A 17,538-nucleotide genomic window follows, 5' to 3' on the forward strand; every position below is an offset into this window, starting at 1 on the left:
TAACTTGTAGTGCACCCACCCCACTGATTAAATTTGATAAAAAAACATTTTCCCCATGAATCAATAAACAGCCATTTAATATAGATCTTGATTTACGAAGGAGCTATATTCAAGTGTATATCTAAAATAAAGAAAAGTTTGCAGCTGGTGATTAAAATGTTGTATAAAGTTTCCTGCAAGTCATAGAAACACCAAATCATTTCCATTATATGTCATAAACTTTGAATTTTGTACAGTCTCCAAATCCAGAGTGATCACATAGATCCAGCATGGCTGAATAAAAAAAAAATACCAGAGCAATTTATATGTTATATAAATACACTGGGAAAATGAGAAATTGTGAAGAATAATCAAAACTTAAAATTAAGTATCAATGAAAAATAAGTTGGCATATATCTACAGGATCATCAATAAAGATACATGTGTAAGCCTAAAGCCAGGTCTATGTTCAAAAATATCATACCTGTACAAGTCAAATTTCTTATATTCCATCTTCCATTTTCTTGACAAGTAACAGTATTTGTTCCATCCAATGAAATGCCTGATCTTTCAAAACCAGAATTACAGTCAAAAGTGAAAGTAGATCCAAGATTAGTGCTAGTCAGTCCAGTGTACATACTTCCTGGAACTTCCTCAGGCGGTCCACAGTCTATTTCTAAAGACAATGGAAAACTTGTGTTATAACTTAATAAAGACATAAATTTAATACTTGAACTAGATTAACTTAGTCATACAGATGATGGAAAAAATTTCAGGTTTTTTACCATTTTCTTGGTTACAGAAAATGTGTAGAAATTTATTATAAAACAAGAATTACAATATTGTTTAAAAGCTACAAATGGAAGTCAAAAGGTGAGGCTTAGGCATAATGTGTTTCGCAACGTAGTGATTTTAACAAAATGTAAGCTTGTGGTTAGGCAAAGAAATGTCGGTTTACTAATAACCGACTAACCCTGATTTTAAGCGCCAACCCAACTCATTTTATTTCTGTTATACAGTAAAAAGATTTCTGGGAAAAGTCTAATTTTTCAAGTTCACAATTTTCTTTTTATTTGTCCATCTCAAATTCTCTGTTTTTGCTGAGTTTAATATGTAAACCTTTATGATTGTTCAATAGACAACTTTCGAGTCGATGCATTTCCGTCAAAAACTCTGGTTTTAGTGAACGTCATTTGTGCGTTTAGGGGCGTCGTCCCATCCATTCCAAAGTTGAGCGAGTGGTTGGAAAACTTTAATTTTATATTGTACGAATTATTCGGCAAATTGAATTCTCAAAATTGACAATTAGCACTGCTGTCATTAGGGCATTGTCATAAATTACCTACAGAACACCCATTATTTCTAGTTTATCCTGCACAATGACGATCACTAAGACGCTTGATGAACATAAATAGTGCAGGGATACAGGCGACCCCCTCTATCTGGTAAATGACGTCGTAAAGGCGCGTATAGTTGTCGATTTTTTCCGGTGATGGATGAACTCGAAAGTGGTCTATTATTTTCCTTATGTTTATTTCTTTTTTACTTCAGAAATATGAGATACTGTCGCCTGAATTTTTTTCCTTATGTTTACAAAAATGAGTTACATCTAACCTGGACATTCTTGTGCATCTCCAAGAAGCTCATATCCACCATTCATGACATTGTAAGAGCAATACAATGTCCTGTTAATCATCATTGATCCATACTGGCATTCTATATTCACTTCTTTATTATAATCAACAGTGGACCCAGTTGGATAAATATTAGTTGATCGAGCAATTGACGCCTTACTTGGAGTAGGACAAGTTGCCACTAAGAAAAAAACAGAAAGTAAATATATGAATATAATACTTAATGTTCCCAAAGGAGGCTGCCAAAACTTGTGTGTGTGTTGTAGTTAAACACATTAAAAATTCATAAGGGTTCCGTGGAACCCAGTGTCTCGCCTACTTTTGCTGTAACTCCCAGGCTCAACAAAAATGAGGAAAACAATCAATAAAAATATTCCTCTTGATACTATCTTTTGATTGTAAGAAGCTTCTGTCCAAGTTTGGTAAAAATTTCAGGATAGTTTATGAATCGAATAAATGTTTTAAAACTTTAACTGCAGACTGTATGTAATGTTAACTGGAAGAAAAACTAAGTCCATTTATAAATAAAATACAGATACACAGGTACCAAATATTAAAAAAATTTCCTTTCTAGATACTAGCTTTTGATCATAAACAAGCTTCTGTCCAAGTTTGGTACAAATTTAAAATAGTATAAGAAAGTCATTAAATTTTTTAAAAATTTAACCACAGAGTGAATGTGTTGTTTTCTGGCAGAATAGTTATCAAAGGTACCAGGATTATAATTAAGTACGCCAGACGCACGTTTCGTCTACATAAGACTCATCAGTGTCGCTCATATCAAAATTTTTATAAAGCCAAACAAGTAAAAAGTTGAAGAGCATTGAGGATCCAAAAGTCCAAAAAGTTGTGCCAAATATGGCTAAGGTAATCTATGCCTGGGATAAGAAAATCCTTAGTTTTTCGGTAAATTCAAAGTTTTGTAAACAGGAATATATAAAATGACCACATTAATGATATTCATGTCAACACCGAAGTGTTGACTACTGGGCTGGTGATACCCTCGGGGACGAAACGAAAACCTAGGTCAATTTAAAAGAATAATACAGAAAAAATTTATTTATTTTTTTACAAAATTTACTTGTGAATACAATCTTATGATTATAAACAAGCTTCTGTCCAAGTTTGGTACAAACCCAGGATAGTTAAAGAAAGTTATTAAAATTTTAAAAACTTTAACCACAGAGTGAATGTAATGTTTCCCTGCAGAAAAACTATGTCCATTTATAAATAAAATACAGAAAAAATGGAATTTTATTTTTAGAAAATTTACTTCTGGATACTATCTTATGATCATAAACAAGCTTCTGTCCAAGTTTGGAAGAAATCCAGTGTAGTTTAAGAAAGTTATTAAATTTTCAAAAACTTTAACCACAGAGTGAATATTGTTGACGCCGCTGACGACACAGACGACGACGGAATGTAGGATCGCTTAGTCTCGCTTTTTCGACTAAAGTCGAAGGCTCGACAATAAAGCACTATTGATGACAAGTTACATTATCAACTACATGTCTTTAGAAGGATAAGCAATATTTCAGTGGATAAAATGAGCTAAATTGTAAAACTGAATCAATGATAGCAGGTTGCTTAATTTGCACAACAATTTCATTTAAATGGCAGTTCATATCTAAACCAAATAATGTACCATATTTCACCTTTTACAATTCATCCTTTGAAACAAATGAAATAAGTGAAACTCTGAGCTACTGTCCAAATATTTGATGGCAAAATGGAAGTTGCTGAGTATTGAATCTGAAAACGCATCACATGGTAAAACTGAGTAAATATAATACCTACCCATGTTGAAATGGCAGTAGAGCACGGCATGAAGGAATTATTTTGATTCTAATAGGACAAATACAACATTTTTATAGGTCGAAGTGTACAAAAATTCTGTAAGAATGTTCTGCTATTCTGGCTTCCTCCCCATGAATTTTTCACATTACACTTTCTTATTTAATAAGTTTAAAAACTAGCAGCAAGGTGAAAATATGATGTTTTAATATCAATAATGACAATATATTATAACATTCTTTTTAAGTAGCTTAAAAATTTATAATTAGGATAAATATGGAAAAAAAAACCAAGAATGCAAACAGTATAAAGTTTCTGGGCATATGTCAGACCTATTTTGTGCAAATGAGAAGAGGGCTTTTTTTACAAAGCGTAATAAGGACATCATATTAGAATTAATATTTTGCCCTTTTTTTAAAGATCTTGTTAATTTGTTAATCCTTAATTAATAATTTATCTTTCAGACATATTTATAAATCACTTCATGTAGTGGAGATCAAAAGAAATAAGCAATGAATAAATCTATCTTTCTATATATCAAACCTCTAACTTTTACATATGTGTTTTCAATTATGAGGGTAAACATTTATGAATAAGGAGTTTAACAAAAAAATGCAAAAAAAATAACATATTTGTATGTATTATCTCTTTATTAATTCGATTGTTTTGCATTGAGGAAGTAAAATTGCTCTCAATGAAAAACATACAAAGGATGAAAAACCCTTTAGGCTTTAAAGTGAATTTAGAAATCTGCAGTTACATACTTTGGCAGCTAGGTAAGCTATTTGACCAACTTCCACCTGATTGACAGTCTAGTTTGCTGTCTGTGGTACTCAATTTATATCCATGGTCACAGGTGAATTCAACTGAATCCTCAAAGAAGAATAACTCCTTCTTTGACAAAACTTGTCCATTAGTAAGAGGAGGTGGAACTGGACACTGCTTCCCTGTAATAGATAGAAAATACATGAAACACTGAAATTTGTATTCTATTTATCTGGTAAGCAACATACTTTCAGTTCATTTAAGTCCATTTGTTTACAATTTCCAATTTTTTCTTCAAATGCTTAATGAGCTTTAGAAATATACATTCATGCAACATGATGCTTTTTAAATTCTAACTTAACTTTTGAAAGAAAATAACGTAACCTCTGAATTTCTGCCATATCCTTTTAAGGGATTGGGAAGTTTAAAAGCAAACATTATTTATGAACCTATGCACAGTGTTGACAGGTTTGTTCAAGTTTTTAACTCTTACTTTCAATGTACAAATATCATTCATGTTCACACCATACTTTCTATTGAAGAGAGGTGAACAATTATACCTAATTCCAAGGGGCAAATATGTGTTCAGAGGCGGCTAAGTTTACCTTATTTTTTACCGGAACTTTCAATTACGAAATTGTCTTCCTTGTTTGTGTCACACTTTTAGCAAGTTGCATAATCATGCCAAGTTTCATAACCAACTCAATAAGGCGTTTTAGCAAGTTGCATAATCATGCCAAGTTTCATAACCAATTCAATAAGGCGTTGAAGAAACAGTCTGCACGGTTAGCCACTAGTCCGATGCCCCACACTAGTAAAATATCATTCGGACTAGTAAGTTTTTGCAAAATTTTGTTTGGCCCAATAAAAAAAATGTCAGAATGTTGGTCTTCGGACTAGTAGTTAAAAAAGTTTTTGGTGCAGACTGTAAGAGTGGAAAAAATCTTTCAGAACTGATTCCACCATTAAATTGGCAGCACCCTTAATCAGTGTTACTTATACACAAATTCTATAACCACTTACTGACACAAGTATGATTGATATAATATACATCTCCCTCTTTTTCTCCATTTTCACCATCAGCAAGAGAGATATTACTAATTCCTTCCGCAGTATAAAGTACAAACCCATCATTACAACCACATGTATATCCCGGTGATGAATCTGTGCATCTCTGATGACAAGGTCCAATACCATTATTACTACTGCATTCATTTATATCTGGATAAATAAGTTATAATCATATCTTGTGATTTTACATTTTCACGTTAAAATTTTTGATCATTTTAATTGATTTTTTACCTTTCTTTTTTTTTCATTGTTTTATGACAGTTTTATTGCAAACATTACATTTAAAACTCATAAAATTCTACTTGTATATATATTTTTAGAAAAAAGCATAGATCACGGAGTAAGCATTGACCTTTTGCAAAAACATAATCTACTAACATCTAGTTATCACAAATTTGTTAAAATCCTTTAATTTAAAGATACATTTAAAATTTTCTAAAAATTTTTAAAAAAAACAATAAGACTGTCACAGAGACAGCAAACCGGAATTTCCTGGCAAGGTCAAACCCTGAACAGTTGAGCAAGACTTTAGTATAGACACAACATTTAAGCTTAAAACAGCTCTCTTTTGTTTTTTATAAATTTCAGATCTTACGTTTCCAAATTATAGTACACAACTTTTTAATCTTTCAAGAACAGTAAATATTTTTTTTATCTTTCAAGAACTATAACTCCTGATTGGTAAAAGTGAAAATCGAGAATATCAAACTTGACCTTCATTTTGTCATCAGCAACAAAATTTTGGGTGAATAGTTCATGAGTAAATGCATAGACACGACTGAAAACGCCACTTTTCAATATTTCAAAAACTGTAACTCATTTAGACAGTATGAAGAAATATGTGTTCTAATTAGTATTTTCTTGAATCAACATCATAGAAGTCCTTGAAAATGTTCAAAAGCAACAAATTGAGTTCCATTTCAAAAGGCTTATTTATTTCTAAAACCATTTTATATTGTCAAAGTTATTTCCATAGAAAGAGAACCTAAACATATTTCAATATCTTATTTCTTATGCAATCAATAAAATTGTTACCATCATGTAAAATGATAGCCAGTAGAGAGAGGATAAGTTAAAAGTTATTGACATACTTATCTCCCATCTCTACATATATATAAAGTCATACCTGTCAACTGACCCGTATTCTGCGGGTGTGACCCCAGATTTTCACAATTCTGAGGGATCACCCGGGACACCCGCCGGGTCATTGAAATAACATGGGAATTCCGAAAATGACCCGATTTCACCCGTTTTTCTTAGCCTTGAGATTGATTTCATAGTAATATTCCTTTGAAATACAGACAAATTCGTAATTCTTCCATGAACAGGAAGTTCATCTAGCTATGTAAACTGTCAAATGAAGTGACCCATTAAGTGCATGGCTTCACTTGACAGCTTTGGTGTCAAACACACTGTTAATTAACACCAATTACCTTAGCTTTAGTTCGTAAATAAATTGCACTTTTGGTTTACAAACATATTTCAACCAGAGAGTTACTTCCCCTTATTTGTCACCATTCAAAATTATTCATTAAATTAACGTTTTATGGGTGAAAAAGATTAAATCATGAAAATATAAAATTCAAATACATATTGAAAAATAACTTTCATTATTTTTATACATTTATATAATTTTTTTTTTAAATTGAAAATTATTATTTACATTTATACTTCCTTTAACTGTATTACTATATTTTATCATAGTCTAATTTCCTTCTTAATCTTAATTCTTAATCTAATATTGCTAAGTACCGTGAGGGCTGAAAAGCCAGTCAAGGTCGTTAAACACTTCCATAAATATATCTAATACTGGTATGTTTTAAAGCTATATAGCCAGTAGTCTCATCTGACAAATAAAATGAAGTAATTGATGGTGACAAAAAGTAAAGAACATAAGACTGTGTTATCCAAATTAATAAAAATCTTTAAAAGTGCAATGAAATAATAATTAATAGGATTTAAAATGACTAAACCAAGTGAACATGCATTGATGTTTTGGTATCTTTGATATACATTATAAGAAAATGTACCATAAATACTGAAATTCAGCTCGAAAAAGTTCGTACGCGTTATGACCTGAGATTTGATTTTTCAATGCAGGTCATGACCTGCATTTTCATTGTCACAGGTTGACAGGTATGTAAAGTTGATAAAAAAAAGTCTATAAAATTTGTAACTTTTAAAAACACTCATACATTTTTAATTTCTAGTGACTAGCACCTCTATTTCTAGACTCTCACTATAACATTTTGCATGATAGCACATTTCTATACACTAATGTTTGATCAACTGTTGGAATATTCGTTTTTATTTTAACATGTTTGAAGTCAGCAAAATTAACAAACAATAGACCATTAATTGTTTTGAGACCCATTCCCTTCCTATCATCCTAAATCAGTTTTGATTGAATATCTTTCACAATAACATATATATTACTAGCTGTACTCCAGTAAAAGATTGCATGAACCTTTACACTTGTCCCTTATAATTAATATTTGATTTACTTGAACATGCAGCATTTCCTATTCTTTCATAACCATCTTTACATGTACACATATGACTTCCAATGGTATTGTGACAATCCTCAGTATCAGGACAAGGCGAAGGAGAAACAATTGTGCCATTACATTCATCCACATCTGTAAAAGTAATATAATACAGGTTATTTCAAATCATTTAAAATGCTGATCAAAATGTAGAAATAGTTGTTTTCATTTTAAGATTTCATACCAACTCTTCATTCAGTCTAGCCACTTCTGAACCTTGAACTAAAGAGCTATATGTCATTCTTAAACAAAATATCATATAAGAATGACATACATTTCTTTCATGAAGTAATCTGTCAAGAAAGAGATATGCCTTACCTATTTGTAATATAGATGACACAAATGTTGAAATTAAAGTATTGCAATTTTAATGTAAAATATGCAAATTTTCAGTCGAGAAACCATGACTGAAAGTACAGGTCTAAACAATCTTTGTGGAAATGAGATGTATTAATGCTAAATACAACTGCATACCAAATACCCCCAAAACAGTAGTTCAATTTACAGCTTTTACATTAATGCTAGCAAGACAAATCTTTGTTTGGCTTGCTTGCTTTACTTATATCAATGTTTGCTCGAGCATGGCAATTAAGATAGGCGGGGCTTTGATCAGCTTGTATACATTATACTTAAATTTTATTGGACGTTATGTTTGAGGTAAAGGACACTCAAAGTTTTAAAACATCACAAGATGACAAATATAAAGCGCAATTGTAGAAATGGATACGAAAAAAATGTATTTGTTTTTTCTCGAAGATGTGCATTTTTTATCATCCAACTTAAAAGACTGTCGTCAAGTACTTTAGATAAAAAAAAAAGCTATTCGAATACACCTACTCTGATTTTGTGATTCATTACATAGGTATTTCATTTGACCCATATATTTCATCTTTTAGTACTGTGATTGTTTTATGTTATAAAGTCAACCTGTAGCTTTGCTATATAAAATGATAGAATCTGAAGCGAGATGATGTAACAAATATTCTTGCTTTGTACGTTTTCAAGACAAAATATTCATCTCAAACACACCCTAACATAAGAAGGTGCACTTGATTTTCTACTAAAAGGGATAAATTAAGCAGTGTTCTCCCCAGGATTTTTGGATAGCACCAGGGTAACGGGTGACGAAATGAATTTTACAATATTTTGTGTCGCGTTGCGTCGCTTTTTTTTTTCTTGTTAGTTTTTGTCATTACCTTTTTGCCTTTGTTTTGTTAACTGTGGTACTGTGTTGTATGGACTTTGGGTCAGAAAATTATTGGTAGAAAAAGAAAATCAATAAACAGTATACTTTAATATCTTTGAAGAATAAATAAAAGAAAGCACAATTAGTCTTTAAACTAAAGTCACTTCTTATATTTTGATCAAGCCATTTTGTCCTGATACATGTACTTGTAGTGACACTACACATTCCCCATGTTAGATTTCACCATAACAATTAACTTTGAACAAGATTAAATTTTGATACAGAACCTTCAGTAGATTAAAAATTATTTTCCATAGTTTTAGACCTGATTCTTATAAACAACAACAAATTATTTTTATAGTTAATTCTTTGTTCCAGACATGAAGAGTACTTATATAAATATATCTATCCACTAGTTCATATTTAGCTATAGACCACCTTTGGACTATATTATAATTTTGGCACAGTCATATATGTCAAAATTGAAAAATCTACTAATTTAATATAATATGTCTGTGCATCAATAAAAGTATGATTCTCAAAAATAATTTTCAAAACATTTTTGTTGGTATGTTCTAAGAAAGTTTTTATCCTTAATGTAACATTCTAATATAATTTTGCATTCAATTTGTAATTTATTTTTATTTTCAATGAGAAATTATATTTGAGGAGCATTTATTTGTGATAAGCAAAATCAGGGGAAGTAACTCCACAATTAATTTCCAACAGGCAAATTATTTTGACTCAAGACTGGCGTAATACAGTTCATTAACAAATGTCTGCTTGTCCCTCACAAGTCTGTAATTAAAATTATGATCTCTTAATTAATTAAAACACAAAAGAATCATATACATGGATTAAATCCAATCATCAAGGTTAACCTCAAAAGGTAAATCGATCACGTGGTGTAAACAATCTACCTGTCAGATCTGGATTAAACTGGTTAGAACTGGTCAGTTTTCATGTAAAATTTTAAACCTCACGGAAAGTTGAACAAGTCGTCTCAAACTTTACCGATTTACGATTTTTTTACCAAAAACTTTAGCACCACGGAGAAAAATTATACATCGCGGCAAGAACGATACCACCGCGGAAGAAAATTATACATCGCGGGCCCGTGGTCCTTTAAGGGCCTGGGGAGAACACTGAATTAAGTAGGAGTGGAAATGACTTAATTAATCCCTTTTATTTATTACATAATGTCCATTGTTATTAAATATTGCGCATTTTGAATTATTTTTTGCTTGTAAACCATCAAACTGATTATTCTTTGTTTATAGAGAAGGCGATACATGCTCTCTGTAATGTTTACTATAGTAACAAATTTTTTAAAAGTGAATAGAAACAAATAAAATAAAGAAATTCTTCAAATACGAAGTGTTTTATTGTAAAAAAAACAACCATTTACATAAGTTTTCAATGTATCTATTACATAGTTAAGCAGAACAATTAGATATCAAGTCGACGACATGGTATATCTATCAAGTTGGATGAAGAAAATGCATAACCTTATTTTTTTTTTAAATTAATACGGACGGAGAACATATCAATCTATAAGTTTAGTCATTTCCGTGTCTGTCCTTTCATTATGCGACTCAAGAAAAAAAAAGAAAAAAATTGGTAACAATTGTATCAAAAAGAGAAAATCAAGTGATCCTTCTTATGTTAGGGTGTGTTTGAGATGAATATTTTGTCTTAAAAATGTACAAAGAAAGAACGTTTGATACACCATCTTGCTTCAGATTCTATCATTTTTATATAGAGAAGCTACAGGTTGACTTTTTTACATAAAAAAATCACAGTACTAAAAGATGAAATATATGGGTCAAATGAAATACCTATGTAATGAATCACACAATCAGAGTAGGTGTGTTCGAATAGCTATTTTGTTTTACTAAAAGTACTTGACGACAGTCTCTTAAGTTGGATGATGACAATGCATATCTTCGAGAGAAAAAAACAAATACAATTTTTTGGCTTTTATTTCTACGATTGCGCTTTATATTTATCATCCAGTGATGTTTTAAAAAGTGTCCTTAACTTCAAACATTACATCCAAAAAAATTTAAGTATAATGTATACAAGCTAAAGCCCCGCCTATCTTAATTGCCATGCTTGAGCAACAGGGCTCGACATTACCGTTTGTCCGATTGTCCGGGACAAGTGGAAATAGGTGTCGGGCAAGTAGATTCATCATACTACTTGTCCGATGGGACAAGTGAAAAAATCGATGTCAGATATTAATATATCAAATTCAAGACTTGTACATTCCTAAAAATATGAATGATTGTTTTATTGATCATACAAAATGAAATAAATATTCATTGATTGAACCAGAGACCTATAAACTTGTATAGTATGTCTCTGATTGAACGTTTTTGAACATGCTGGCAGCCATTGACCATTGGGGAAAATAAGTAAGGGAAAGGAAACCAATGTAAATGTTTCTTCTTAGTATAAGCCTCTTGAATTAGGAGCACCTCCATATGCATGATATGGAGTTATACCTTTACTTTAAAATTTTAAATTAAAGTTTGTATCATTTGATTTTGCTTTTAGGCATTACATTAAATTAAAAAAGGTTTTATTCAATAAGATCTATAGTATATGTTAAAATAATAAGTTAAGATGTAAAAATTAAATAAAATCTAAAAAGGCAGATTTTTTACTAAAATGATCTAAAATGTTTTATGTACCTCATGATCATATATCAATGTATGTAAAAATCAAGATAAATTGTAAAATCTTGTTTGGCACCATCAATAAATTAAAAAGGTTTATTTGTAAACAAGGTGCCAGGTGTATTTGGTTTAAACCATACCACTACTTCAGAATGAATATAGGTCCATGAATAGGAGAACCTAGTGGTATGGGAAGAGATATAATTTAATGATCGACACATGATAGTGACAATGAGTCAGAGAACTCAGTCTTGCAAATAAGCCTTCAGTCTGAAATAATAAAATGAATTTTGATGTGGTATTCATATAACATAACAGAATGCTCCCTTTATTGATCTTTATTAGGTACAATCAAAGGGCAAGTGTTATTATTGCATATAACATGATATATATATCAATATGGAGGATTTTCAATTATAAATTCGGACAAGTGAGTTAAGAGTTCGGACAAGTTGATTTTCTTGCAACTTGTCCGAAGGGACAAGTGAGAAAAAATGATAATGTAGAGGCCTGAGCAAACATTGATACAAGCAAAGCAAGCAAGCCAAACAAAGATTTGTCTTGCAAGCATTAATGTAAAAGCTGTAAACAAACCTTAACACAAACATTAACTTATGAACTATGTAACAGTTTATAGATCTTGAACTGATAAACAATATCAGCCCCTGTCAGATTTGCTCTCAATGCTTTGGTTTTTGAGTAATAAGCCAAAAACTGCATTTTACCCACATGCTCTATGTTTAGCCATGGTAGCCATCTTGGTATGTTCGCTGGGTCACCAGACACACTTTTTAAACTGGATACCCCAATGATGATTGTGGCCAAGTTTGGTTTAATTTTACACATTACACTTGTTAAATTTATTACTGATATTTGTCTTTTGTTGGCTACAATTTAAACTGACAATAGGTTTGAAAACAAAGTAAAACTACTATTCATACTATTTGATACAAAGTAAGGCCAATGTGTTCTAAGCAAGGATCTTGAAATTTTTCTACAAAATTACAGTTATTTTGAGATTTTGATAGTTGGTGCACATTTTCAAATTGTTGATGTCAAACTCGATTCATTGCATCATCGAACTTGAATTGCTGTTTCATCCCATTTCCTACATAATTTTCATACCATTTTTCTAAAAAAACTAGATGTGTCAAAACAACACAAATGACCCCGTCCCAAAACGTGAAAAATCTGCAATTTCAAAGACACATGTGGACACAAACATGATGGTAGTGTCCCAAATCAAAAATCAGCTCAAAATCTGGAGATGTATAGAAAACAAATCCGTATAACTATGATTTTCAATAATTTCTCAAAAGTGCAAAGCCTGTAATTTCGGCCAAAAATAAGTGGAGCTGAACGAAACTTTAACTTGATCTGTAACTCATTATGGTTAACTCACATACCAAAAATCAGCCCAATATCTGAAGGCATATAGGAAAAAACTCTGTATAATGGTTTGTTGGGAAATGACAGAATGACGGAATTACGGAATCACGGAATTACAGATTTCGAACAAGGGTAAAATTATATGGCACCAAATACTTCTTTGCAGTGCCATAAAAAAACTCCAAGAATAGTTTAGGGAATGCAACAGTTTAATATTGAATGATTCCTTTTGTTCCTCATACATTTTTACTGTTTATTACAATTTGACGAAATTAAAACTGTAAGTATTGCGATAATATATATTAAGGTGGTATGGGTGTCTTCCTCCATCTTGGATTGTAAAAAAACGGGAAACAAAGGTCCAGATTTTCTATCAAGTTAGCAAAATTTGATGCAGGAATGCAGATATTAAATGTGAATTTTCATTGAAAAGAACCAATTTATAAAACTATAACTTATAAATATTAATATTTTTGCAAATATTGATTATTTTTGGTTGTTTATAAAAACTAGAGGCTCTAAAGAGCCTGTGTCACTGACTCATCTTGGTGTATGTGCATATTAAACAAAGGACACAAATGGATTCATGACAAAATTGTATTTTGGTGATGGTGATGTATTTGAAGTTCTTACTTTACTGAACATCATCTTGCTTCTTACAATTATGTCTATAATGAACTTTGCCCATTAGTAACAGAGAAAATTATTTGGTAAAAATTTACATAAATTTACCAAATTAATGAAAATTGTTAAAAATTGACTATAAAGGGCAATAACTCCTTAAGGGGTCAATTGACCATTTCCGTCATGTTGACTTATTTGTAAATCTAACTTTGCTGAACATTATTGCTGTTTACAGTTCATCTCTATCTATAATAATATTCAAGATAATAACCAAAAACGGAAAATTTCTTTAAAAATTACCAGTTGGGGGGCAGCAACCCAACAACCAGTTGACCAATTCATCGGAAAATTTCAGGGCAGATAGATCTTGAACTGATAATCATTTTTAACCCATGTCAGATTTCCTCTTAATGCTTTGGTTTCAGAGTTATGAGCCAAAAACTACATTTTATCCCTGTTCTATTTTTAGCCGTGGTGGCCATCTTGGTTGGATGGCCAGGTCATCAGACACGTTTTTCAAACTAGGTACCCGAAAGATGATTGTGGCCAAGTTTGGAAGTATTTGGCCCAGTAGTTTCAGAGGAGAAGATTTTTGGAAAAGATTACTTAGATTTACGAACTAGAGGCTCTAAAGAGCCTGTGTCGCTCACCTTGGTCTATGTGACTATTAAACAAAGGAAGCAGATGGATTCATGACAAAATTGTATTTTGGTGATGGTGATGTGTTTGTACATCTTACTTTACTGAACATCCTTGCAGCTTACAATTATCTCTATCTATAATGAAGTTGGCCCAGTAGTTTCAGTGGAAAATGTTAGTAAAAATTTACAAATTTTATAAAAATCGTTGAAAATTGACTATAAAGGACAATAACTCCTTAGGGGGTCAATTGACCATTTCGGTCATGTTGACTTATTTGTAAATCTTACTTTGCTGAACATTATTGCTGTTTACCGTTTATTTCTATCTATAATAATTTTCAAGATAATAACCAAAAACAGTAAAATTTCCTTAAAATTACCAATTCAGGGGCAGGAACCCAACAACGGGTTGTCCGATTTATCTGAAAATTTCAGGGCAGATAGATCTTGACCTGATAAACAATTTATCCCCCTGTCAGATTTGCTCTAAAGGCTTTGGTTTTTGAGTTATAAGCCAAAAACTGCATTTTACCCCTATCTTCTATTTTTAGCCATGGCGGCCATCTTGGATGGATGGCCGGGTCATCGGACACATTTTTTAAACTAGATACCCAAAAGATGATTGTGGATAAGTTTGGATTAATTTGGCCCAGTAGTTTCAGAGGAGAAGATTTTTGTAAAAGATTACTAAGATTTACGAAAAATGGTTAAAAATTGACTATAAAGGGCAATAACTCCTATATGGGTCAACTGACCATTTCGGTCATGTTGACTTATTTGTCAATCTTACTTTGCTGAACATTATTGCTGTTTACAGTTTATTTCTATCTTTAATAATTTTCAAGATAATAACCAAAAACAGTAAAATTTCCTTAAAATTACCAATTCAGGGACAGCAACCCAACAACAGGTTGTCAGATTCATCTGAAAATTTCAGGGTAGATAGATCTTGACCTGATAAACAATTTTCTAATAGTCAGATTTGCTCTTAATGCTTTGGTTTTTAAGTTATAAGCCAAAAACTGCATTTTACCCCTATGTTCTATTTTTAGCCATGGCGGCCATCTTGGTTGGTTGGCCGGGTCCCTGGACACATTTTTTAAACTAGATACCCCAAAGATAATTGTGGCCAAGTTTGGATAAATTTGGCCCAGTGGTTTCAGAGGAGAAAATTTTTGTAAAAGATTACTAAGATTTACGAAAAATGGTTAAAAATTGACTATAAAGGGCAATAACTCCTATATGGGTCAACTGACCATTTCGGTCATCTTGACTTATTTGTAGATCTTACTTTGCTGAACATTATTGCTGTTTACAGTTTATCTCTATCTATAATAATATTCAAGATAATAACCATATAACGGCAAAATTTCCTTAAAATTGCCAATTCAGGGGCAGCAACCCAACAACCGGTTGTCCGATTCGTCTGAAAATTTTAGGGCAGATAGATCTTGACTTAATAAACAATTTAACCCCTTGTCAGATTTGCTCTAAATGCTTCGGTTTCAGAGTTATAAGCCAAAAACTGCATTTGACCCCTATGTTCTATTTTTAGCCATGGCGGCCATCTTGGTTGGTTGGCCGGGTAAACGAACACATTTTTTAAACTAGATACCCCAATGATGATTGTGGCCAAGTTTGGTTAAATTTGGCTCAGTAGTTTCAGAGGAGAAGATTTTTGTAAAAGTTAACGACGACGGACGACGGACGACGGACGACGCCGGACGACGGACGCCGGACGCCAAGTGATGAGAAAAGCTCACTTGGCCCTTCGGGCCAGGTGAGCTAAAAATGGTTAAAAATTGACTATAAAGGGCAATAACTACTAAAGGGGTCAACTGACCATTTCAGTCATGTAGACTTATTTGTAAATCTAACTTTGCTGAACATTATTGCTGTTTACAGTTTATCTCTATCTATAATAATATTCAAGATAGTAACCGAAAAACAGCAAAATTTCCTCAAAATAATAAATTCAGGGGCAGCAACCCAACAACGGGTTGGCCGATTCATCTGAAAATTATAAAAAATTTCAGGGCAGATAGATCTTGACCTGATAAACATTTATACCCCATGTCAGATTTGCTCTAAATGCTTTGTTTTTTTAGTTATAAGCCAAAAACTGCATTTTACCCCTATGTTCTATTTTTAGCCGTGGAAGCCATCTTGGTTGGTTGGCCGAGTCACCTGACACATTTTTTAAACTAGATACTAGATACCCCAATGATGATTGTGGCCAAGTTTGGTTCAATTTGGCCCAGTAGTTTTAGAGGAGAAGATTTTTGTAAAAGCTAACGACGCCGGACGCCGAACGCCAACGCCGGACGCCGACGCTGGACGCCGAAAGCCAAGTGATGAGAAAGCTCACTTGGCCCTTTGGGCCAGGTGAGCTAAAAACTAAATTAAGGGAGGTAACTCTAAAACAGTGCATTTTCGAAAGGATTCTACATGAAATTTTCCTATTTTGTATTTTAGCAGGAAAAAACCTCCGGTGACCCTATCTTTTCTTTTGATATTCTTAAAGCAGTGTCTGAAAGCTATCTTTTCCTTAAGTATTTAACAATTCTATCATTTTGTTTAGTTTTTAATCCCAAAATGGTGTTTTTTCCTGTATTAACCATACAAAATGTGTCATTTTGTCACGTCCTGTAGCTTGAGAAAATGCGTGGTGACCTATCATTTTTATTATATTTTTCAAATTATATCAGTAGATACTACGTTTTGGCAAAGTATGAACAAATTCTATCATTTTTATTTTAGACTCCCATACCACCTTAAAGTATGGATAGTTCCAGATTCATTTCTGGGATTTTCTTTTATTTATCAAATTGATATATGTTCTATTTTTTGACATGGCAACCAAGTTTGTTGATGGATCAAAAAGTGAATAAAATTCATAAACTATACTCATTGAGGAAAATTCATTTAAACTATAGAAGTATTAGCCACAACAGTTTCAAACGAGAACATTTCTTAATGTTAGGAAACATGATGAACAAATTGTGTAAAATTGTCTTCAAACGGTAATTATTTCTCTAAGGGGTCAATTGACAATTTTCGTCATATAACTTTTTTGTAGATTTTACTTTGCCATGGAGGTCCAACTTGAAAAATCAAAGCGCTGTAAGCGCTGAAGGCAGTTAACCAAAAACCAAGGCAACCGTAATTATGAAAACTGTTGCAATGTTGCCTCAACATTAAACATTCATATATAGTACATTCATGTTT

At 32.0% G+C, this 17,538-nt stretch overlaps 1 protein-coding gene across 1 annotated transcript in view; it reads right to left on the reverse strand.

The window, feature by feature from the left end:
* LOC143046550 (uncharacterized) overlaps positions 1 to 17,538 on the reverse strand; it is a 237,860-nt gene that overhangs the window by 179,173 nt on the left and 41,149 nt on the right. Inside the window, exons 17-21 of the mRNA XM_076219708.1 lie at positions 7,748 to 7,882; positions 5,196 to 5,393; positions 4,172 to 4,354; positions 1,594 to 1,794; positions 464 to 655 (exon numbers count right to left, since the gene is read on the reverse strand). Of these exons, the coding sequence (XP_076075823.1) occupies positions 464 to 655; positions 1,594 to 1,794; positions 4,172 to 4,354; positions 5,196 to 5,393; positions 7,748 to 7,882 (909 nt within the window). The remainder of the gene's footprint in view (positions 1 to 463; positions 656 to 1,593; positions 1,795 to 4,171; positions 4,355 to 5,195; positions 5,394 to 7,747; positions 7,883 to 17,538) is intronic.

This window comes from Mytilus galloprovincialis, chromosome 9 (assembly GCF_965363235.1).
Source record: "Mytilus galloprovincialis chromosome 9, xbMytGall1.hap1.1, whole genome shotgun sequence".
In the NCBI taxonomy this organism is placed as follows: domain Eukaryota; kingdom Metazoa; phylum Mollusca; class Bivalvia; order Mytilida; family Mytilidae; genus Mytilus; species Mytilus galloprovincialis.